This window comes from Macrosteles quadrilineatus, unplaced genomic scaffold, assembly GCF_028750875.1.
Source record: "Macrosteles quadrilineatus isolate MER2022 unplaced genomic scaffold, UCM_ALF_1.0 Scaffold_2__2_contigs__length_208266976, whole genome shotgun sequence".
Lineage (NCBI taxonomy): Eukaryota > Metazoa > Arthropoda > Insecta > Hemiptera > Cicadellidae > Macrosteles > Macrosteles quadrilineatus.
Window position 1 is genome coordinate 29,350,323 of NW_026542595.1, and position 26,099 is coordinate 29,376,421.

Consider the following 26,099-nt stretch of genomic DNA (forward strand, 5'->3'; position numbering starts at 1 on the left):
GGCTGCGGGGAGGGGAGACATACACGAGCCGAGACACTAACACTTCCCAGTTCCCTTCCCACCACCACACCACCACACCACCACAACCAAACCAACCACTCTCACTCACTCACTCTACTCAGAGACTCACGCCGTGTGTGTGCTGTGTGATTTGATTGTGATTGTGAAACACAATGGAGGGGGCAGCAGGTCTAACAACCAAACAGGCGCTCGCTTCCCTACTTTACTCCCTTTTCCCAATCTTGTTGTTATAAAACCAAAACCCACTCTTGATATCAGCTGTTTGTTGTAAGTACGGTACTTTCATAATATTATTATAGTTTAATAGGCTATAAACATTACGAATATACATGTCATACAATCTGGTTTATTTTTAACAGTTTTAACTTAGGTATCAACAGGACTCGATCTGTAATCATAAAATCACAACACCCAGCTGTCCTGCTTGATCATTTAAGTTGTTATTAAATGGTCCTGACGAATGAAACAGCTAGTCTTAAGGCCGGGACCACACTCATCTTATCTCGCTGATTTTTTTCCACGGGCGTTACCCGTGGGTTTGAGAGATACATTACGGTATATGGGGCAGGCCACATTGGTGGCGTCTCTGGTATCTATCTCATATGATGTAGACCATACGAGATAAAACCAAACAACACAAAACAGCGACAAAATGATGGTAACAACCATCCATCTGTCACAGAACATTCATCTGTTGTGTGATGAATGGTCTGTTGTTTTGTTTATGGTAACAGATGATAATGATGAACAGATCATTCTGAAGGCTGATGTTGAGCCTCTACTCCAGGACGGAACCTAACCAACCTAACCAAACTTGGCGATAATGAAAATCGAATGAGATGATAATTAATTAATCGTATTATTGATATTTTCAGTGAATAAATAAAAATAAAAAATAAAAAATAAAAAAATATAAAGTCAGTCACCCAGTTAGGGGTACCCAGTGAACCCAAAGTCATCCCGTCACTGTTGGATCACCCAATCAAAAGACTCTATTCGCCCTATGCGGAACTCCGATTGAAATAAAACTATGCTCGGCGCTAACCCCCCCCCCCCTCCCCACAACTCATGGTAATAGGTAAACCCGCAACACCCGACCCAACCAAAACCAAACCACCCTGCCCGAAAACCACAATCCAAGAACTATCTATTCTATATAATTCATTTTTTAAAATCTTTGTACAACTAAATCTAAGAGTTCTACTGGACCGACTTTATTAATTAATGGGTCGTTTGAAAGCTTAATTCGTGTAGATTTGCAAATAATTATGAAAGTTAGTTTTTGTTATGATTCATTGTGAAAATTAAAAAAAAGTGTTTTCCATAAGAAAAACATTAAAACCGGTGTTTTTCACACTTTTTATTTGGGTGAGACTTTTGGCTGTCTTTTTTAGTGTTTCCAAGAAGTGTATGGCATCAATTATAGTCGAAAATTTTATTCTCTTTCAGAATATCACCTTCCACTTAAGTCAATTTCCTCACCATTTAAAAGTTATTCGCAAAAAAGCTAAGCAACCTCCGAATTTATAGTAATGAGAAAATAATGAGTTAGGGATATTTTTGTTAAACTTTGTACAACTAAATCTAGACTTCTACTGGACCGATTTTGTTAATTAATGTGCCATTGGAAAGCCCAACTCATGTAGATTTGCAAATAATTATAAAAGAGTGATTTTATGAAATCTTTGTGGTAAAAAAGTTAAAATAACAAAAATACCTACATTAAAAACTGTTTTTTTTTTTCAAGTTTCTATTTGTAGCCAGCTTTTGGCTGCCTTTATTAAGCATTTTCAAGAAATACATAGGCCTAGTAGTTATTTGTAGTAAATTTGATTCTCTTTCAGAATATAACATCCACTTTGGTCAATTTTCCCTTCATTTAAAAGTTATTGGCAATAAGCTAAGTGAACTCCAAATTTATAGTGGTGAGAAAATACTGAATTATATATATTTTTGTTAAGCTTTGTACAACTAAATCTAGACTTCTACCGGACCGATTTTGTTACTTAATTGGTCGTTGGAAAGCCTAATTCGTGTGGATTTGCAAATAATTATGAAAGTTTGTTTTATTACATATTTGAGGTAAAAAATAAAAATAAACAATAATACATTAAAAACACCTTTTTTCAAGTTTATATTTCCAAGTTTATATTTGTAGCCAACTTTAGGCTGCCTTTATTGAGTATTTTCCAGAAATACATAATAGTAATTTGTAGGAAATTTTATTCTCTATCGGAATATCACCTTCCACTTTGGTCGATTTCCTCACCATTTCAAAGTTATTTGCAAAAACGTTAAAGCAACCTCCCAATTTATAGTGGTGAGAAAATACTGAATTAAATATGTTGATGTTAAACTTTGTACATTTAAATCTACAGTTCTACTGAACCAATTTAATTAACTAATAGGTCATTGGAAAGCCTAATTTGGGTTGTTCGTGATTTAGCAGTGTGCTTTAGGTACGTCCAATCTTAATAATCAATAACTCAAATTGAAGCTGGTATTTCACTGAAGGTTCTTAGGTCAAAACAAATAGAATAACGTAATAATTATAATTGAGTAAAGGTATATCTAAAACTAAATTCCATATCCAAGATATAATTAAATTTATGTTTTCTGATTGAGCGATACAGTATATCTTCAACTTAACTGATTCCCACACAACACAAGAATATCCTTGGAATGTCCTGGGGATATCCCAGTAAGATATGGGGGATATACTCTGTATATCCCGCAATGTCCTCAGGATATCCTGGGGAACTCCCTGGGATATCCCTATGTCCGCCCAAATCCTGATCCCTGGGATATCCCACCAGGATATTCCTGGGATATCAAACCAGGATATTCCTGGGATATCCCACCAGGATATTATACATAAAAACACAAAATAATAAATATTTAGTCTGAAAAGCACTTTTTCCTACTGTCACCCGACAATGGTGGCTTCCTTGTACTGTTAATTAAATAGCTCATAAAATCAAGTTTTGGGAAAAATAGAAACAAAAATATTTTTGCCCAGACAAGATTTGAACCGGGTACCTTTGACTTACGAAATTCTTACCTTACCTCCTGAGCTATTTGTGATTGTTGATGACTAGTTGTCAAGCGGTTAATGAGGAGCCGACAGCTGAAATGGTCGCAATACTTAAATATTTTTGATACTATGATTCTGTTTAGGCATCAAGTTGTTAAATTGTTTTTCTGGGAGTTGTAGAGGATACTGTAATAAGAATAAAGATTATAATTGTTATATGATTAATTAAATTCTTAAATTAAATTCTCCTTAAATTTTCTACCAATTAATTTTCTCAAATAAGTTAGAATTTAAATTAAAAAGAAAATATTTGCATTATTATTATTATTGTAAGTAGGTGTTATTATTATTATTATAAAATGGTACTAATTTAGAGTTTGGTAGTTATTATGCCCCACGGGGATATCCTACGGATCTCCAAAGGATGCCCTATGGATATGATCGGAAAACATGATTAATTTTTATAAATCATTCGTAAACGTTATTAGGTATTTTAATTCAAAATAGTATTGGATTCCTTTTTAATAAAGTTTCTCAAGCACTGTTTGTCACTTGAAAAAATACACCCATTACTATAAAATATGTTTTAATTGAGGTAGAATACCGAGAATATCCATAGGAAGTCCCCAGGATATCCTCAAAATGCATTCGTTTGTGTTGGATATGTGCAATATCTTAGAGAGATCCTAGGGACATTCTCAAATCCTGGGATCTATGTGGGATATGTGGGAACTGGTCATAATCCTGTGCTGTGTGGGAAAGCTGTATTCGGTAGCATATTTTGAGAAGTACTTGAGCTATTAGTGGATTTTACAAATAAATTAAGAAAAAAGGATATTGTGGATATTCTAGGGATATGCCAAAGATATTCCTGTCCCTCAATCAAAAACACCAAAAAAATTTATTTAATTATTGTAACGGGAATATGCCAGGAATGTCCCAGGGATATTCCTATATCCTATGGGATATTGGAATATCCCAGGAATGTCCCAGGTATATTCCTATATCTCATGGGATATTGGGACGTTTTGGGAACTCTGTGGGATATCCTGAGGATATTATGTGCTATTTGGGTTTAAACTATCAAAATCTCAAGTGAAAGCCTTTGAAGTATTTTAAGACCAAGACATATGAAATAACTTAAAATAAAATTTGAGTTACGTATCATTGATTGCAGATAAGTACTAAAACGATTATATTATTATTGTTGATTCGTGATTCGGCAGTGTGCTGTAGGTAGGATCATTAAGATCGGAATCTTAATACTGTAATCAATAGCTGAAATGAAAGCTGGTATTTCACTAAAGGTTTTTAGACCAAAACATATAGGGTAATGTAATTAGAACTGCTGGAATACAGGTTTAATTGAAGTAAAAATAAAAAAATAAAAAATTTATATTTTTTGTTGAGTAATACCATCAATAAATAATAAATTAATAATGATGCTTGATGACAAATATGTGCGTGCATAGCTTTATTTCACAAACATATTATTTTACTAGAGACCGTTGTATTTAACCACAACGGGCATTGTTGCTAGTCCTCAATAAAAACAAATACCACTCAACCCAACCAAAACCGGCAGTAGTGGCAGAATAGCGCTTCGTTATTACACACTCTCTAGTTATTTACACGTCTCTGCTACTGCTGCTATCCTTTCCTTGGCTGAAGAGAACTAAGTCCTAAAACACCCTCAGTCCAGTAGGGTTTCAGCTCTCTGGATTGGAACGTCACGGGGAAGAACGAAACGATCGCCGGTGGGTATATGCTGGTCTCTAGCAGTCACTGCTGCAAGCGAAGATAGCCGGGCTGCGGGCGGGAGCCAAACTACTCGCACAAACTATCACTGTCTGCCACGGCGATGAATTCTTACATGATTCATTATAAATAATTTATATTATGGTACAGTACCTATTTTTTCTTCATAACCATTATCATAGATAAAACATACTCCCTTATTATCATAGATAAAACATATTTCGGGGGGGAAAACAAAGAAGAAATAGAAATTCAAAATAGACTAAATCTGGCAAACAGATGTTACTACGCTTGCAACAGACTGATGTCCTCTAAGTTACTGTCAAAAAAACACCAAAGTTAGAATTTATAAGACAATAATAAGCCCAGTATTATTATACGGAGCTGAAACATGGAAACCAAATAAAAAAGAAGAAAAGAAGTTAATCACATTCGAAAATAAGATTTTAAGAAAAATCTATGGACCAATTTATGAAGGTGGTGAATGGAGGAAGAGACACAACAGAGAACTGAGAGAACTCTACAGAGATCCAGATGTGGTGTGTGAATTTAAGTGTAGAAGAGTTATATGGGCTGGACATGTTTTACGAAGAGAGGAGCAAAATAAGTTAAAATTAGTTTTACTAAGAAATCCCGAAGGAAGACGACCGAGAGGAAGGCCAAAACAAAAATGGTGGAGCCAAGTAAAGAAAGACATGGAGCAACTAGGAGCAACTGAGGAGGATGCAGAGGATAGAGCAACATGGAGAGGCTTTGTTGGTGCGGCCAAATATCTTCTTAGATATGCATGGCCCTGAGAGTAAGAGTAAGAGTAAGTAACCATTATTTCGGAGGGGGTCCAGGATGGGTTGGCCAGGAAATTGGCTATACTAAAACAGCAGTGTATGGATATTCAAGCTGTGTAATTTTACGAACAGTCTAAGGTTCACTGAGTAGTCTTTAATTCAAAACTAGGCCTACCATTATAATGGTAATTAATGGAAAACTAATATTGTTGTAAAAAGTTTAACTCGTTTGCTTAATAAATACAAATATTATCCAATGAAATTTATCTTTTTGTACTCACTTACATCACCCACTCTGATATTCAAGGTTCTAAAGATAAAAAATGTTAATTGTCATTTTCTGTAGATAAAGAAATAGATGTTTATTCAGCCAAAGATAATTTACAAATGCATTTTAAATTCACTTACACTAAAGACCTATTATAGACCCATCTGTGTCTGAGCATGAGACCTTGTTATTTGTGATGTTTTTATCAGGTACCGGTACTGGATAAAGAATATACAGTGTACACAAACTTAAGAGCTGATTTGTCAAAGAATCACATACAGTATTTAATATACAGGGTTAGTAAAAAGTGTGGAGACCCCCTGTTATTTTTTAACGGCCCATACTAGAAAAACTAAACTCGGCACACCTTTATGGCATGTTATGAAGTACTTTTTGGACATAACCGCTACTTGGTGTACATCCCCAAAATGGGGGAAACTAAAAAATCCTCCATTTTGGGGATGTACACCAAGTGGCGGTTATGCCTAAAAAGTACTTTATAACATGCCATAAAGGTGTGCCGAGTTTAGTTTTTCTATTATGGGCCGTTAAAAAAATAACAGGGGGTCTCCACACTTTTTACTAACCCTGTAGAATAGGAGGTATGGAATAGGTGTTGGAATCAGTGGTCCATTTTGCCTTTTGATATTTTTAAATTTGTTATTGTTCTGGATCAGTTGCTTTGCACATTGTGATAATTATGTAGATTCAGATTATTAAAAGAATTGCAGTATTGTATCAGTAAAATATTTATTTCTTGTAGTTTTTAGTAATAGTAGGGAAAACACAATTTTCATAACATCCAAGTTTATTTCCTACAATAGGCATAAAACTAAAACAATAATAAATGTAATATACTGTTATAATGTTTCTTAAAAATAATGAAAATTAAGTTCAGTACCGGTACCAAAATACTTGATATGGGTCTTGTATGTCAACAGTGCATCATGTCTCTTCACATGAAAATTGGGATGTATTAAATTATCTTATCAAAATTTCGAGTAGGTCTACAATGTAGCATCAACAGCTGATAAAAAACCAATGCTGGTAAGCAAACCATTGAGTTCATTAATATGCTTACGGACCATACCAAACATGAAAAAAAGTTAAGTTAAAATAATCAAAATTATAGAAGAAAGGAGTAGACAACTACTCTAATCCACCCATTTAATCTATGATAAAATTTAGACTTTGATTTTTCATAATAAAAAAGCCTGTCTTCTTATCGTGAATGTTGGTTTTGATTAGTTAGTAGTCCTGATACCAAGTGCCTCTAAACTGCCTTCATTTGAAAAATTAATTTGCAGATTCATTTAGCAGGTTCTTAAATACTACTGGAAAATGGAGAGAGACATTTTTCAAGAAATAAACAAAGACATATTTCAAGAGATTATAGTTTCTTTAGAGGAAGATGTACCAGTTACTCTCAGTGTAAGTTTTTTCTGGATATTCCATTCATTTTAGTATGTACCTCTCTATGAAATCTTTGATAATTTTCTATACCTTTGGTGTGCAGCTTGTATTTTTATTTTTTAAAATTTCAAATTATAATGGTGACTGTTTATTTCCTAAATCTTCCTTTTGTAGATGATAAATTTGCTAAAGGGTTTTATGGATGAAGACAGTACCAAGGAGACGGAGTTGAAGGTGTTTTGTCCTGGAGGTGACCAGAGCTGTGGTGTCTATGTTGTGATGCTCACTTACCTGAATAAGGTAAACATTTACATGCTACCAATGTTACTATTATATGAGCAATTTTTGCCTGTATGCATGTATGCTCGTTTGCTTGCTTGCACAAGAATCTCGAAAACGGCTAAGACGATTTCCTTAAAATGTTGTAAATAATTTATTTCTGGCCTAAAAACGTGATTGACGATAGCCAATACGTCAAGAAAATTCATATTTTGCTACACAACTCATTTGTAAAATTAAAAAAATTATTGGTCTTCTGGGTTGCCAAGTAACTATGTTGGTTGAACAAAATAACTAGGAAATGTAAGCACAAAGCGGCACACGGAAGATTTCTCAGGTGCCGTTTGACGTCACTATAACTGCTGATGTCACTTTGAGGGAACACCAATACCGCAACGATACGGATTGAGCCATCGGCCTCGGTGGTGTAGTGGATAGCGTGACGGGCTGATAATCCGAATGTTCCGGGTTCGAATCCCGCTGGTAGCATTAACTTTTTGTCATCAATTTTTTACATATCAGCAAGTTTGGTGGTTTGGTTAGGTTATGACAGTTTAATTTTATAATTAAAAAATTATAAAATTGAATTTGAGGCATTTATAATTTTATTTTATGAACAAAACTATTTTTCAGATTAGTAAATCTTCTTTTGATTTTTCCATTATCAGCACGTTTGGTTAGTTTGGTTAGGTTATGACGGTTTAATTTAATAATAGAAAAATAATAAAATTGTCTGTTTCTTCAGACGCAGCAGTTAGTGACGTCAGCAGTTAGTGATGTCAAACGGCACCTGATAAATCTTCCGTGTGCCCCACCGATGTAAGCAAACGACTTGTAACAAGTGTTTTTTAACAAGCCATCTACAGTATACTAGCAAATTACAATATAAAGCACAAAGAGAAAAAAATCAGTTGTTACTATTGAGTAAAGATTACCCTTAAGATTACTCAATCTAGGGGAAATAGTTTTGATCAAATACTGATTATTACTTGGCTCTCTCCAACCAAAACTTAATCCCCGAAGTACAGAGGCAATTGTTAGTAAACTTTGGTTTAACAGTAAAATAAATACTTAATAATATGCTTATTTTATGTAAATTAGAATTTAAACATAAATTTTCTCTCTGCTGTTTTAATTTAAACAAACTGTCAAAACAATGTTTAAGCAATTAGTCCAGGCGCACACAGGCGATTTTGAGTCGCGCAACAGTTGCCCGACTAAAATGTTCAACATGGTTTTAAATTGGAGTGCGCACACCATGGAAACAGTCTAGGGACAGTCGCACAACTGTTGCAACCGATGTTCCCGGACCCAATTTGCCAGCGACTGCTCTGCGACTGAATTGTTGCGGGACTGTCGCTCCAGGTTTGGTATCCATTGAAACAAGTGTAGATGCGCACACGTGCAACTAAATTGTCGCTGTGTTACTCAGTCACACCCCAGGAGTTCAACTAAGTATCTTCTCCTTCTGTTACTTCTGAAGAAAAGGAGGCAAAGGAAGAGAAAAATATACGTTCATCCAATGCTTAGTGCAAGAGAATCGAAAGGGTTATATTACACCCTTTTTGATGAGCTCTGTGCGGACAATACAACCGCACCAAACACGGTTTTGATATGGATTGGTTTAAAAATAATTGAATATTTTTCAATTATTTTCGTTTGTCACAATCCAGTTTCTTCGAGTAGTTAGGTCTCATAAAGGATTATATAACTGGAACTGATACTGCAATGAGGAGATGTATTACACCCGAGGAGATGTACTACACCCGAAGATGTATTACACCTCAATTTCACATGTTTGTTGCTATACATATGTTGCTACAGCACAGTTCCAAATACAAGGGTGTTTTTCGATTTCACTAATAAAGTCTTCAGTGTTCAACTTTGTGTCGGCCAACTTCTGACACTTTTTCATGAACTCTTCTTGCTTTTTATTTGCTTCTTTCTTTTGTTCGCCTTTTGGAGGTTCTTCGTTTTTCTTCATATCTTCGCGTATCCCTTCGACTGAATCAGATATAGACATTTTATCAACTGAAGTGAACAATAACAACACAACAGAACGCAACACAACAGTGTGCAAGTACCCCCGTGATATGAACTGACCGAGTGGCGACGTGATACTGGCGACCTAGTGTAATAAGCTCCATATGCTACAACGCAGCGTCGCCAATATGGGTAGCCAGTGGCTACCGCAGTGGCGACAGGGCTCGGTAGCCAGTCGGTCGCCAAAGCGTGGCTGCGTCGCTGGCTACCCTCGTGTAATAACATCCATAAGAATCAATGACCCTTGACAAGCTGAGTAGCCAGTTTGGTCGCTGGCGACGTCGCCAGGCTACCTCGTCTAATAGGGGCCTAAGAGGTAACCAGTTCGAATCCCACTGGTGACACTAACTTTCTGTCAAAGATTTTGCTTAGAATGCGCTTACTTCTTAACTGTACACATCTTTTGTTAGAATTTGAGGCATTTAAAGTTTTATTTTGAATTAGTTTTCGACTTACAAACCTTCATGAAATTTAATTTTTTGCCACACGAATGACAGGTATGATTTTCAGCAGAACCTTCACTTCTAGTACCTATGTATTTACTGGAACCACAGAAATAACATTTCCAAGAAGTGGCTGATAACAAGTTTCCTCTGTATTATTTAACGAGTGGTTACTTTTGACAGATTCTGGTTCTCAAGTTGTAGAATGTTGTATGCAATTTAATTGAGAATGTTGCTTGGTATAAGAATCTGATTGATACTGACCCAATTCCAAAACTCAAGCTTTCTCAAAAGCCTCATTCAAAGTTAATGTTTTATTTTCTTAAAGTCTTTGTCGGATAACAGGGGAAATCAAACCTCCGATAAATGCATCACAAATATATAGTTATTTTTATTATGTTCAGCAGAAACTTTTGTGAAAAATTACAAGGTTAACTTAAATCTTTTAAAGCTTGGAAATATTGGTCAACAGATTTCCCCCTGACTTCTTTAAATGAGTTGCTAGAAGATGTCTGGAATAAATCTCATTTTTAGGACGGATATAGAGTTCTTTTAAAATAGCTATAGAGCTTCATCAAATGTTGTAGCTCAAGAGATGTGTTTGTAGATAGATGGACTAACAAGTAAACGTAGTTTTAATTTTTCATTTGTTGCATGAGAATCACATTCCTCTAGGAAGTTGGTAAAAGTGTGGTACCATTGCAGCCATTGTTCTTCTGCACGATCATTTTCTGGCTCTACATCAAATCTGTCAGGCTTGAGGAGATTGTCCATGACTTGTAAAAAGAGTTTATTAAATTGAAGTGCAAATAAAACTCATTATAAGGCCGGCCACACACAGAACCGACCGGGGTGGAGCACGACAGGGCATTTTGCCCCAGGGCGTCTTGTGCGACGGGAATTGCACGGACGCTTACGGGGTGCCACACACTGAACCGGGCGGGGCTGGGCATTTTGCCCCAGGGCGTCTTGTGCGACGGGAACTGCACGGGCGCTTATAGGGCGCCACACACAGGACCGGGCGAGGCAGGACACGTCGAAAAGACGACCCGAGCGCCCGCAGAGCAAAATGCGAAGCTCTCCAAAATTATGCCCAGAGGCAAGTCGATGCCGTGCAGAACTTTCTGCGCATGCGCGGTAACGTAATCTAATTCCCTCACTGGCTGATTTTGATATGGATTGGTTTAAAACTGATACAATTTACATAAATGACTGTAACATTTTATACGACTATACAGTGCTATTACTACAGTGTTCTTTTTCTTGGTATTGATACTGAGGAAAGAGAGGACCAACCAATATTACCCTCTATATCCTCTAAATCCTTATACCTTATGGGTGTCAGAAACCGCTCCTCTGGAGATATGACTGTTTGAATTTTTTGTTTCTGCTCCCAAGTATAAGATTGAATTTAAAAATTGGCTAAATCGTCTTGAGGCTCAGGAATACAAATTCCTATAGGCTACTTTTCAGGTTTATGGGGGATACATTTTTTACTTGGTGTGCCCTGCCTCGTTCTGTGTGTGACAGCAGCACGACAGGGCAAGTCAGGCGTCTCGTCGTGCCCCGCCCCGCCCAGTTCTGTGTGTGACCGGCCTTAGAAATACAAAATGTAAATAATAAACAAAGAACAACTAATAGACAACAAAGAAATTCATAATTTAAATAAGGTGTAGTGACAGTTCATATGTTGTAAAATATTACCACCCTGTTTATTTTATTATACTATACTATTACTCCAGAAAAAAGGTTTATACAAACCCTAGTTGAAGAACAATAAAAAAATTATGTTAAAGTGACAAAAGAAAATGAGTTTCTATTTATTAATGTGTTTTTTCAGTGCAAATACAAGATGATAAAGATGTACAGCAGGGAAGACACAATGTCGATATTGGAAGAATCACTGATCACAACAAGAAGATTGGACTGGTCTAATGCTGACATATTTATAGAAGGACTTTATTATAAAATGTTACCTGTTCTGGAGACAGTGTTCCTAGCCAAAAATGTTTCCTCAATAAACAAACAGAAGTATATATTCATGTCCTTGCCTTCTGAAGCACATGATATGGTCCGTAAAGAGTAAGTATCCAAGATGACACCTTCTTTTGTTGACATTTTTGTGGCACTAACAGCAGTGCAAGTGATATTTGAAACAAAAATTATTATGAAACTCCAGCTGTTGTCAGAAATTAAAAGTGAGAAGAAGAACATGTTAATTGTAAACAGTCAATAATTTTGCTAATTTAACAGTTTGCTTCAAACATTTACTGACTTGGTTGAAATGAAATATTTACTATTTGAATTTGGGTTGGCGAAAATATTACAATGGAAAAAAACGAGAGAGCCTGGATTAATTGATATTCTAAAAAGAAAACTGAATTAACACTGTGCTGCATTTCTTAGTAATCATTGAAAGAGCAGATTTGCAAACTATGGAACATAGGAAAGTCATAGAACACCACCAAGGAGAAGAAATAGAAATAATGTTTATTTTTTATTTTTTGAATTTATAATCGTTATTATGGACAGCCTAATGCGGGTATGAGTAAGGCTATTTGTAGACAACACTAAAAAAGATCAGCTTTTGAAAAATGATAAGATACCGGTATTTACAAGAAATGTTGATTATATCGATCTGTTATATACATTTTGAGTATTTCCATAATCTTTGAGTCAAATCTTTTAAAGTCATAAGAAATCATTGATGTTATTCGTTTTATAATAAAGCCTGTAATACTTAGCAATTGCTCGAATTCGAGCAACAGGGACACTAGTATAAGATTAATGAATAGAAAATAAAAAAGAGAATAGTAGGGCAGGTACCTTTCATTATTGATAACTATCTGGAAGTTATTTTTCCTACACCCGGTATACTAAACACTTTTAAACCTAAGCCCGAGTATAGCTCAGGGCGTTAGTTCATTGAATCTCACCTGCGAAAGTTAGTGTGCTTATAGAGGCACTTGTCGCATTGCTCGACGGCATAGACAAAAAGAATTAAATATAGGCCGTCAGCTATGACGGTGTAAAAAATGCAAAAAACCTATTTTTACCCCATAAAACCCCCGTCGTGAACTCGTTCCAATAAATGTAGGTTTACACGTTTATACCAAATTTCATCAAAATCGGATCATTTTTGCTCGAGTTATAGTGCTAAACGGACACATATATCTCTATATATATATATATATATATATACACGGCCGCGCCCGGGAAGCCAGTCACATAAAATATACACTGGAAGTCAGTCAGTTGCACCCCCCAATATATTTTAAGACTATGATATATATATAATATATGTTGGTAAATATCTTAAGCCTAGACATATCTGAACGTATATATCTCTTTTTTTCTTAAAAATACTAAAATATAATTACGTAAAAAATGCTATGCTAATGCAGTCACCACCGCATTTGCATGGGAAAGCCAGTCACGTAAAATTTGTGCTGCTAAGCCAGTCACTATATATTTTACCGCATACCACTGGAATCCAGTCACTGAAAATCCACCCGGGTATCCCGTCACTTCAGTCACTTTCACCCCTGCGCTTCTACTTTGTGATATTTATTTGTTTTACAAGCTTGAAAATCCGCACCTCAAACAAATGGATTATGCTTCAGGCATTGAGCACTCTCATAACCCATCTTTCGCACTTCATTTTAATTAGTTGTCTTCCAGATTACTTAACAATTACTATTCTACAGATTAAATACCTAAATGTCAATGTAATCTTTGGTCGTCTTAATAGTCGTCCTGGCAACTGTGGATACAAATATGTACCGTACTAATTCGCAAGCGTAAGGTGGGAAGTTATTGCTTTATAGTCGCACAATTAGGCCTATTGTTGAGTCCTTGGAGGCAAGCGGCCATCTTGGATGATTTAAAAAAGCTGCAAAATTTATCGTCCAAAAATATTTTTCAAACACCAAAGTGTTTATAATTTAAATAGCTAGTATACTGTGGGATTAGAAATGTTCTTTGTAGTTTTGAATTATTCTCCAAGGGAGTCCATAAAATAAGTTAACGGTCACGGTCATCTTGGAAAAAGGCCAACTAATACGAAAACAATATCCTGTGTTGCGCGGGCCGTAGCACACAAATAGTTTTCCCGCCTCAAACAATCAAAGGCGTGTGGAACAAGGCAAAATTCTTGTCTCTTTTGTGGCGAGAGGTAGGGGCGAGCCTAACGGGTTCCATTGATGGGCTACCCGGCTACCGACCGACCTGGGGTAGCGACTAGCGAGCCAGTGGATGGTTAAAAGTTCTGCCGGTTATTTCCATCTTATTGCTGGTTCTCGAGCTTTTTGAGCTCGTTGTACAGTGAAATATTACTTCCCTATTTTATATAGCCACAATCAAAGCGATTTTTACAAGAAAGAATGAAGATATAGACTCAGTGATGTGTGGTTACTTAATTAAATCATGTTCCTTGATTGTTTACCCTTTTGTAAGAGCCAATAATCAATCAACTTATATTTCTTTATTTTTCGATTTATTATCTATATCAGTTCAAGAGGTAGCCCTGTACCTGGTTAACAAATATACCGATTACATTTAACGTGTTTTCTTTGAGTTACGCCCCATGGGATTCCAAAGTTTCACAATGTTTACATTTTTGAAGAATGTAGATAACAGAATGTTTAACGAAGTCAGCTTTAAATGCTGTCAATAAAGTTCTTTGATTTTGCGGTCCAAAAGGTAGAAACGATTCGATTTGTGAAACTTTTAACTTTTGCTACGGGCCTGTTAATTGGAGATTGTGACATTCTTAATTTAAGGAAGTAAACGTATTAACATGGCGTGTTTGGAGTGGGATTTGAAATATGTGACGTGTATCAAACTTTTTCTCTTCAAAATCCTCTCCGATGTAAAACACAGGTACGGCAGCTAGGTTTATTAGAATTCAAAAGTTTTTTAATTGTCCTCCAATGTTTAGAAATTATTTTTCGATCAAGTTGTTTAATGAATAAATAATTGTTTTGCCAAATTATGTGTCGAAAACAGGAACTAAAAATAGATCAGGAAATAGATATTTTAGTTCAGAAAACAAAGCCAATCAAATAGGCCTACGTACTTTTTAAATAAAAACACTGGTCAGATGGTTTTTAACTTTGCTGTTTATTTACTTCAATAAATTTCTAATAAAAATCACCACAGGTACTAATCTATATAAATAAAATTAGAGTTTTGTCTGTACATTGCTCAGAATCATCAACTTTTAGATTATTTTTACGTTTTAAACATTCAAGAATCCGAAAAAAGTTTCATCTCAATTCCGTTATTATCTGAATCATCAATTATTATCTCAATTCCGTTGTTGTCTATCTTCCGTCTGTCACGGTCCAAAGGCCATTTTACGCGGCCTTCTCCTGAAAACGAGAGTACCTATCAAGATCCTCGAATCATTTTAATGTATTCACTGGATTGGCGAAAGTGTCTTTAGCTATTAAAATATGGCCTCGCTACTTTGTAAAAAAAACTTACGGACGTTTAAAACCCAATTTTGTGCGATTTTTGTCAAGTTTTCTCACAATGTTTAACACATAATCATCATATGAAATAGCGAACAGCTGTTCGGATCAAGATTATTTTTCTCTAGCTGTCACTGATATGTTTAAATTGAATATTGTTTACAAATACCGCAATCATTTCAGATCAAGTTTCAAAAGCAAATCCAAACCAAGTTGGATTAAAACCGTTTTTCCTTACATAACGGATTTAATTAATCGCAAGTGCAATAATGTGTAGGGTAACCGTAAATGAAAATAGAGCTTCTTTGTGTATAGAATTTCTATCGAGTTTTGGGTTTATAACCGGGGAAAAGACTTTGACTCAGTGTTCTATATGCCTGGGAAACTTACATTTTTTACATAAGCGTTACCAATAGCTTACATATAAGGTTTCAACTCGTTGACGGCACTTCAATGGTGGTTGTGTAAAGTGTTTAGAGACAACTGCAGTGGGTGATTGTAACAGAGGTTTACGGATTATGCTCAAATCGTATTTCTAATGTGTCTTCTCAACGCTATGTGCTGCTCGCTGGACCATACGTCCAACAGACCAATTATCCATCTCTTGGGTTCGTAGGCTTAAACAATTATTCATAAGTTGGTAGCGCATATAACTCAGTGTTCCGTACGGACAGGCCAAGAGCACCTTTGATAGTGAAATTTCCAACCTGAATGTTTAATGGCGAGGTTGAGGTATAGTATTTTAACTATATATCGTTTGGTTAGTTAGGTAAGGTTAACCTAACCTAACTAACCAAACGATATATGGAATTAAACAATCGAATAATCAATATTACTAATTTAGTTGTTTGTGCCAACAGATATGGAAGTGTACCCCTCATAGATCTATTACGCATTTTTTTTTTACTTGAAACTGTCAGATACTGTATTTGTTTGTATATAATAGTTTGGCTAGCATATCTGAAAATATGCAAACCAATAGTTTTTCTTTATTTAGGAAGGTTTCAACTGACCACTAGAGGATCCCCGTGCGTAGAACGGGCACACAGCTAGTAATTAATATTTAATTAATACATCTTATCTTACTAATATTATAAATGTGAAAGTTTGTGTGTTTGTTTGTTTGTTTGAAGTTCAATCACGCATTAACTACTGGCACAGAAGATATACTGTTTTTAATTTATAAATAATTTGTCATATTGTGCGAATCTTGGTGATTTGCTTTTTTCTGCTGTTTAGGTGCAGTGGTAGAACATTGTTATGGATATGGTAGATGTTTTATACTATATTATACCGTAAATTAAAGAAACGACATGACGAGTGTCGTTGTCAATAATGTCGTCTGATTCTGACTGATGTCAGATGTTACACTGAATCGGTCACAGGGATAATAATTAGTTGTAACCTACCACTAGCTTACCTAACTAAGTTTGAGTGTTGCTATTTGCAGTGTGGGATGATTGCACTGGACAGTTTAGCTATCTATTTCAGAAAAATAAAGTTTAAAATAAATCAAATTCTAGGATCTGTTCTTAAGTTGTGGCCGTTTTGAGATGGATGCTTTCATAGTTCAGTTTAGCCTAGCCTGAACAACTGGATTAGTAGCTTGACTTAGTGGTTCATCCATGTTTAGTTTATAAACACTAATCAATGCCTAATCTAGATTATAGGTGCCTTATTCTACTCTGTTTTAAAACTAATATACATAGGCATAAGCTTTAATTTTTGTATTAAATACTGGGTGCATCATTAAGGTAACTCCGTTAGGTTGCTTTTTATAAATAAATAATTTCATAAATCACTGATACCCTATATCATCTAAGTGTGCTCAGTACATAATGACACTCTCTCAAAAAAGTACTAATCCTAACCCAAAAAAATATAGATAGGTAGCTTTAGGCCTACAGAGGATGAGTGTTTATATTTATATCACTTATATTATATGTCTGTGGTTAGGTTTTGGTTATGTTTGCCTTAAGATGGCTATAAGCTTAGGACTAGATATCAAATAAACTCCCAATTAACTTATAATGCAGCCTAGCCCTAATTTGTCAGTGTCAATGTCAATGAAATAGTGCAATATCAAGGACAACCAAACTTGGATATACAACCATGTTTATACCTAAGGTTCCTTTATGGTACTCACCAACAAGGATCAGCCGTAATTATTTTCAGTCAGAAAGTGTCCTGAGTTTCCAGAAAATTGTAACTTATTACATTTTAAAAATTGAGGGCAAATTAAACGTTTCGGTTCTCCAAGTTCTTGCAGTGACTAATACTTCAAAGGAAGGAAGGTGGGAAGATTTTCATACTACTAATAGCCTTCTTTGAATTCAGCGTGAAAAATACTGGGTAATTTCTATAGTTTCGGCCATTTAGGGGAACCAAACAAATTTTTAAAAAACTCTTCTATCTCATCATTTCAGTAAACTATGATATTATTATTTGAATAGAAGTTAAATGTCAAGAAAAAAAATACCGCAAATTATTATTTTTGGGATAGCATTACATTGACCAAGGAATACTCTCAATGTGTAAAGTTTCCCGAACAAAGCTCGGTCCCCAGCTACTTGTCAAACAACGCAATAATGTACGTTATTTCATAAAATTTGTACCTGAGAAATGTAAAAATGGAAAATGCATTTCTCGTAAGTGTAAGCAAATCTTAAAATGATAGGATTTGTAATGATACGATCTTAAAACGAGCAATTCAGTAGTCTTATTCAAAACACCAAACACCCGCCACTGGATCAAAATATGCCCGCACGGCGCAATCCGGCACGGTGGGAGGCCCCTCTCGTACAATTTAAATTACGTACATAAGCCAAAAATAAAAAAATATGGTTTAGAACATTTCACTTTTTGTATACAGAATCCACTGTTTTTAAACTAACCTGACCAAAAAATAAAATAAAGTAGTAGCCGACAAAAAAAGTTCCGTGGAAATTTGCTATGTCACGTTTCATAAAACATAAAAAATAATCGACTTTATTTGAATATTTAAAATGAAAAGTACCGGGGGACCGAGCCGTGGCTCAGTATTTCGATTGTAAAAGCAATATAAAGTAAACTCGTGTTTTCTTTATAACTAATTTCGGCTTTTATTGTTTAAGTTTCAGTGGAATTTCAATTTACTATGATGTAACTTTAAATGGACAATGCAACACATTACTTTATTTTAATCTTACACATTTCTGTTATTGTAAATAAATTATAGAAATTTAAAAAAAATAAAAGTAGTATTTTTTTAAATACGTTCTTAATGAATGAATTAATATGCGATCACAGGTTAATACAGTAGCAATCAACTACACAGCATTAAAACAGCACAGTGTATGTAAGGGGTGTGATTTATTTCTTGGTACTAAATTAAGTCATTCTTCAAGTATAAGTAAAACTTCAGCATGGGCATACTCTCTAACATAATATCATATGATGGATTAGCTGAAGGCAGATAAGTCCGATTCAAGCTTATTGCTTACTATAAAGATTGTTGTAATACAATTAACTTTAACTAGTGGTCGTCCAGTGGTCGAAAACTCGACCAAAAATATGTAATGTACAGGTTCCAAATGATTTAGGCCTAAAACTTTTTTTCCCAGTGTGAGTAACTAAGGACTTCTGGATAATTTAAATATGATATTTATATGTTTCTTACTCAGGAACAATGCCGTTTCGGGACACTATATAAATGGACGTTAACGTGATTATAAATTTGCATTTTACATAGTCAAAATACAATAGGTATTGCGCAAACGTGATATGTGAAGTCATTAACCTTGGTTTACTAATAAAAACTACACCGTATGCTTACTCAAACAAAACAAAACTTGCTTACTGTACAGCAATAAATCACGTAAAGAACAAAACAAAATGAAAATGTAGACTAGAAGACTACTGATACCGTAGTCATCCTAGGCTACTACTACATGATGTTTCAGAACAGAAGTATGGGGATAAAAATAACTCATAAAACACCATAAAATCATAGTACTGTACTTAAGTCTTTCTGGTAATAATAACAATGATAAAAATAAGATAAAGATAAAAATGACACCTCTTATTATTTCTCTTTGTTCTATTCTTTCTTTGGTTTCTCTACATCCACAAGTTGTCATGGTTACTAATCACCCAACGACCCAACCACAAAATATTGTAGTGTTGTGACAGCAGACAGAAGCAGACGATTGTCAGTATGTCAGTGTCAGTGCAAGATTGTCAGTGTGTAGGTGCGAGCGTATAGGTTGACCTTGACGATACTGATCGATATTTCTCCGTTTTGCTTCCATCTTATTTTTGTTAAATGATCTGTAATATTTCAATAATTGGGAACCTACTGCACATAAAAATTACCGTAAATAGTTAAATATATCGTTCATATCGAAATATTAGACTGAAAAACACAGTTAATAAAACATTTTCTTGGGATTTGTGAGGTTATATAATATATAGGCATCATGATGATGCGACTCCAGTTAAGCGAGGTTCTACTGTATTTGCAAGTTAAAGTTACAAATAGAAAACCCATTATGGTTTGTATTCAATGACCGATGTATTATACAAAATAAATTATAACTTATTTTGATATTAATCAGCAGCATTTATTACAGACTGCACTACTTATTGGCATATATAAATATCCCAGTTACTATTAGTAAAAAAAAAATAAAACACAAAATTGTGTGGCCATTCAATTTTTATAAACACAGTGTTAAACATTTGACTCTGCAGAATACGGGATGGTAAAGAGTGTTTGGTTTCAAGAAAATAAAATAAAAAATAGTTTAACCTGCTTTACTATTTATTTTGAAAAATAATAGATAGGAAACCATAAGGATAGGTATGGGATTGAACTGAAATAATTGCAGGAAAACTTAAATCGTAAAGTCCACAATCTGTACATTGTTAGAGAGCGAGAGAGAGAGAGAGAGAGAGAGAGAGAGAGAGAGATTTGATAAGGAATCTGAAAAGTAAACAAATAATCGTTTCTGGCGTTCGTTATATTGTACCCCCCTCCCCCCCCGTATTTGCACTCGTTGCTTCCTTATCATTCATCCGTCCCAAAATATAATTCCTGTAATAGTTTGTTTGTAAAATTGAAATTATTATAAAAATATTTTATCTTTCGAGTGTAGTTTCATGGTTATTCTTATCAGATAGAATAATATCGTTGTCATATGTAATAGTTACTCCTTCGCGTTACGCAATTGCGTAAAAAACAGTTCCAGTATCTCGGACAAGATTCACGTATATTTCTCGAGATAAAGAAAATCCGTATAGTTCCCGGTCCGTGGAAACACTGTAAATACTAGGATAAAAAATATTGTATAAAGGAGAAGTTGACTAAAATTTCAACTGAAGGTAAAAAAAATCAAAAATAACTTAAAATATGAGATGATGAACGGGTAGGATCAAGATTCAACCAATTATAATTAATTAATATTCGACGATCCTTATTAGAGGTGCATCATATTTATTTGGAGTATGAACATGTTTAAACATTAACACGTAGTTAATCACTATCCCAACACAAATAGTAACAAGGAGTAAACGAAGGTTACAGACCGCTGGGTGTTACCGCTACAAAGTAGGGTAGGGTGCCGTACTTGGCTACACTACTCCACGATAGAACACACGATGAGACAGTCTCCGCATTGGTATTGCAGTTACGCTTATCGACACAGGCAGCAGCACCGGTTTGCTGTTTTCATACGTATAAAGTGCACGGGAAGCCATACCTGACTGGCTTATGGGAGAGCTGACTGGCTTTCGGGCGGGTGACTGCCACACCGAGTAAATTACCAGCGCACTGACTGCCAAACCGGGTGGGCACAAAAGTATATATATATATATATATATATATATATAAACATAAATATATAAATATATAAATATATATATATGAATTTGAACGGATGGTGTTTTTGGCCTCTAGGGACCTCAAAACAAAAAAAAATCGGTCCCACGTCCAGGTCTTACCAAGAGTACTACGGTAATAGCTTATTCCCTATATGGGAAATTCGCTAAAAGAAACAAAAAAAACTAAGAAAGGAAAGGAATGAAAACTTGCTCATGAAGGGGAGAGGAAAGGTTAGAGCGAATCCAATGATCCCTATTGCTGAGGGTGGTATGGGGAAGGTAGTCGTGCTGTTAGGCTTTTGGACACATAATGTGTCTGGAAACCTATTGCGGCTATGAGTAAGGCTATTTGTAGAAACCACTATTTACAATAAATGTTGATGATGTCGATCTGTTATGTACATCTTGAGTATTACCATAATCTTTGAGTCGAATATTTTAAATTCATCAGAAATTATGACTGTTATTCGTTTTAAAATAACGCCTGTAATACTTAGCAATTGCTCGAATTCGAGTAACAGGTACACTAGTTTAAATAGATTTAATTTGTGACACCTATGTCTTAAATCGTGTGTACACTCCAAAAAGGCTCCTCACCTCTTACAGGCATAATTTGTGAACAGAACATCGCCATTTGCAGCTCTGTTAACTGGCGTGTACCCTTTGCTGTCTAATTTTTTTATTTTATTATATTGAAACTCCCTCCGCATGCAGGGTAAGGCTATTAATATAGTTTTTGACTGTAAGAAACATATTGGCTGCATACATTCATTAATGCCAGATGACTGAAGTTTTTGGCCCATATTCAATGAGTTAGGGTAAAGTGCAGAAATGGGTTAGAGTTAAAAATGTCCATTTCGGAAAGAATTGTGTTTTTGGAGGGTACCCAGACTTTTTGCAGAAGGTCACAAAGGAGAAAGAATTTCACGGCAATTTTTAAACTCCCTAACCCGTTTTTACACTTTATCCTCACAGATACGCATTAGGCCACAAGCTTCAGTCATCTGGCTATGAATATCAGCATCGAATATGTTTCTTGTGGTTAAAAATCGTATCACTAACCGTATCTCGCATGCGTCAATGGGAGATTAAATAATTTTGAAACACACAGCAAAGCATACACCAGCTGCAAATGGCACCATACTGTTCCCCAATAATGAAAGTAAGCGGCAATTGTGTTGAAATCGTGAAAGTTAGTGAGTTCTTAGACAATTCTGAGCATACCCACACCGGAAAAATGTACAAGTACCTCACTGAACGTACTATCTAGCATAATAAAACTTGACCAGTGACATTATTTTGTACATTATAAATGTGGTGCAGGTCTCTAAGCCTGAGATGTTAAGGGTGCACTTTACCTCAGCTCGGGCTTCAGTAGCTATGTTTCACCATTGGACAGCGCTGCGAGAAACGCTTGCAGACGTTTCCAAGATTACTGTTTTAGAATTAACAAATAACGATAGCTACGCACTCGAAACGGCTTATAGTAGTACAAAGACCAATCTATAGTTCTGCGTTTTTCAAATGTTCAAAACACGTTTGTTTAATAAGTTAATGCTAGTTGAAAAGACCCTTTTTTCTTGTACTACAACTCAATTTAAAATAATTGAAATATAGAAACAAAGAACTATAGAAAATTTCATCCTCTTTAACATGAGACCTTAACTTTGATTCTACCTTCAATGTAGCAGGTGAAAACAGAAATCTTGCAAACCCTTGCATTCGGTTGCGCGTCAGGGGTAAAGCATGATTGCACAGTAATCTGACATTTGTTGCTTACAGAGTGATCATCCCCGAAGGGTTTGTGATCCGATCACTGACCAGTGAAGATGCCGAGCTGATAGACAACACCTGGGCCTATCACAGTGATATAACCTACGACTACATCCATCACTCTATTGTTCATTTTGGTGGCTTGGGATTGGCTCACAAACACAACAATCACCTGGTCAGCTGGGCTGTAGGAGTTTGGAACACTATAGGAATAGTTCACACATTGGCTGACTACCGCCACAGAAGTTACGCTCAACTTGTCATCAGAGCCTTGGCAAAACAACTGATTAGAAAAAATGTACAACCCATCTGTTTGATCAAATTTGCTAACACCCCATCTTTACAGCTCTTCAAAAAACTAGGATTTAATGAAGTCGGATTGTATTACTGTACAGAACTATCCCGATTACCCGAGGTTGTTAAGACCGAGACTACCTCGGTTACCGAGAACCTTGGATAACACGGATGACGCATGGTTTTGAGGATAAAGGTTACGGTACCAATACTTGGGGTAGAATAAGGCTAGTCAGGTTTGCCCCATTTTCCAACTAAAAGTCATATTTCAGCTATTTCTTATTCAATCTTTTTGAACTTGGTATCTTTGGAAAGGGAATTGAAATTGCTTGATAAAAGTGTTCTTGTCATTTTTTTCATAACATCAGCCATTTTTTTGTAATTTAAGTTTAAAAATTTAAAGTGGCCGCTATTTTCAAAATAAACGTTGGAAAAAAATAATTGTTTATTGGATTTAGACATTTATCTTCTACATTTAAACTTATTCTTTAGACATTTAAGCTCCATACCAAATTTTAACTTGATACATTAATCCATTATGGAAATAGAAATTTTTAAGTGAGATAAACAAAATGGGTGATAGCGGCTAAACGAAGTTAAAAAAATTAGTTATAGAAAAAATTAACTGAACATTTTCGATGCAAGGGAAAGCTTTCGCACTGTCCAACACCGAACAGCTGCATTTGAGAAACTTCCTTCTCAAGTAGGTGTCAGGCTCTTTAACTGTATTAAAAGTCTGGAAAGCTCGCGTCAATTCAAAATTAAACTGAAGCGTGACTTGAAAAATCAGGCTTTCTATTTGGTTGATGAGTACACTGCGCACTGTTGGAGTTAAGGGCACAGTATTATATTCCCCAGGGGTCAAGAGTTAAATGTTTTAAGGCTTTCCTGATAAATGTACAATGTTTTGTTGTTTTCCTCCGTTTCTTTTACGTATTGATTTATTTGTTAAAAGTTAACTTTTATTTAAAGTGTAATTTGATAAAAAAAGTCTATGTATCCTACTTCAATGTAAATATTAGTATAATTATGCTACACAATGTAAAAATTGTCAAGAGCAATAAATAAATAAATTTTACCATTTATGCCTAAAAGAACCTCATTTAAAGCTTTTTATTTTGCTAAATATGAGATCAATCAATCAATCAATAAATCTTTATTCAATACATACAACAAGTGTACATGAATGTGTCATCAACCTAAAACTACTACACATGATTTCACCTACTTCCCTACTTGCTTAGTCATACAGTTTTTTTTGTTACAGTGTTCAAAACTTTCTAAACTATAAAATTCGCTATAAATTAAAAACCCCTTGAGTTTATTTTTGAATTTATTTACGCTACTTTCGTTTCTAATACTGCTGGGGAGGGAATGCATGAATTTGATTCCAATATAATTAGGACTTTCCTTAAATTTTTCTTTTTTATAATTTTTAGTTATGAAATTTAGTTTGTTTCTAGTGTTATAATTATGTATGTCTTTCTGTCTTTGAAGTTCTGATTCATGATTTTTAACATACATTATCGTCTTATAAATATAGAGACTGAAAACGGTAAAGAACTCTAATTCTTTAAAATGATTTTTACAGGATTCGTTTATATCGAGATTAAGGATACACCTAATGGCTTCTTTTTGTAAATGTAAAATTTTGTTTAAATTGAATTTACTTGTTCCTCCATAAATTTCTATACCGTAAGAAATATGTGAGTGAATAGTAGCAAAGTAAACCTTTCTTAAGATTTCTCTGTTGTACAATGGATATAAGCGTCTAATAGCAAAAATACTTGAGGTGATTTTATTACACAAGTTGTCAACATGTGAGGTCCAATTAACTGTGCTATTTAAGGTGAGGCCTAAAAATTTAGTTTCATAAACAAAATTATTGTTAAACAGTTCTTTTCTAGATTTTTTAGATTCAAACTCAATGAACGTTGTTTTATTTTCATTTAGTAAAAGATTTTTTTCATTCAAGTAATCTTTAATTATTGTGAGTGAATCATGAGTTTTATTTATAAGAAGCTCCATATTCTTATCATAAATCGACATACTTATGTCATCTGCATACAAGCACAGAGTATTATTTTCTACATGTTCAAATAAATGTTTTGGCATCCCTCCCAAGTAGCACAAGAACAAGAATGGGCCCAACACTGATCCTTGTGGCACTGAGTATTTTACTGTCCTAACCTCAGATTTAATATGGTACATTTTATTCCCACTTAAATGAACAATGTTAACAAACTGTTGGCGTCCCTCCAGATAAGATTCAATCCAGCTTAACTCTTTGCCACCAATTCCATACATTTTAAGTTTATTTAGTAACTTTAAATGGTGCACGCTGTCAAATGCCTTGGACATATCCAAAAAGGCACCAATTACTTTGTTGTCCTCATCCAACTTTTCCAACACATTTTCAATATAAGATATAAGTGCTGTAGTGGTGGATTTGTTTTTTCTATAACCATGCTGCTCTTTATCTAATAAGTTATTAATTTCAAAATAATCCACTAGCTGAAAAAGAAAGCATTTTTCAAATAATTTTGAAAGAGCTGGTTGAATTGCCAATGGTCGATAGTTATTTGGATCTTTTTTGTCTCATTTTTTATATACCGGGATAATTTTTGAAATTTTCAGCTTATCAGGATAAACACC

At 34.9% G+C, this 26,099-nt stretch overlaps 1 protein-coding gene across 2 annotated transcripts; it reads left to right on the top strand.

Moving 5' to 3' along the window:
- Nucleotides 1-24,466, top strand: LOC128986334 (uncharacterized). 2 transcript variants are annotated; one of them, XM_054406658.1, is made up of 5 exons: nucleotides 1-288; nucleotides 7,174-7,297; nucleotides 7,454-7,579; nucleotides 11,885-12,126; nucleotides 23,160-24,466. In XM_054406658.1, the coding sequence occupies exons 2-5, from the start codon at nucleotides 7,208-7,210 to the stop codon at nucleotides 23,608-23,610; spliced, it is 909 nt and encodes a 302-aa protein (XP_054262633.1). In that variant the 5' UTR covers nucleotides 1-288; nucleotides 7,174-7,207; the 3' UTR covers nucleotides 23,611-24,466. The 2 variants fall into 2 exon arrangements, with proteins under 2 accessions (XP_054262633.1, XP_054262634.1); XM_054406659.1 differs by having other exon boundaries at nucleotides 280-288; nucleotides 7,184-7,297.
- Nucleotides 24,467-26,099: the final 1,633 nt, after the last annotated feature.

Bases quoted from the DNA above. Each gene is read 5' to 3' on its own strand.
- LOC128986334 (XM_054406658.1), top strand. From the start codon at position 7,208: ATGGAGAGAGACATTTTTCAAGAAATAAACAAAGACATATTTCAAGAG. The intron at 7,298-7,453 runs GTAAGTTTTTTC...TTCCTTTTGTAG, and splicing joins ATGTACCAGTTACTCTCAGT to ATGATAAATTTGCTAAAGGG. The intron at 7,580-11,884 runs GTAAACATTTAC...GTGTTTTTTCAG, and splicing joins TGCTCACTTACCTGAATAAG to TGCAAATACAAGATGATAAA.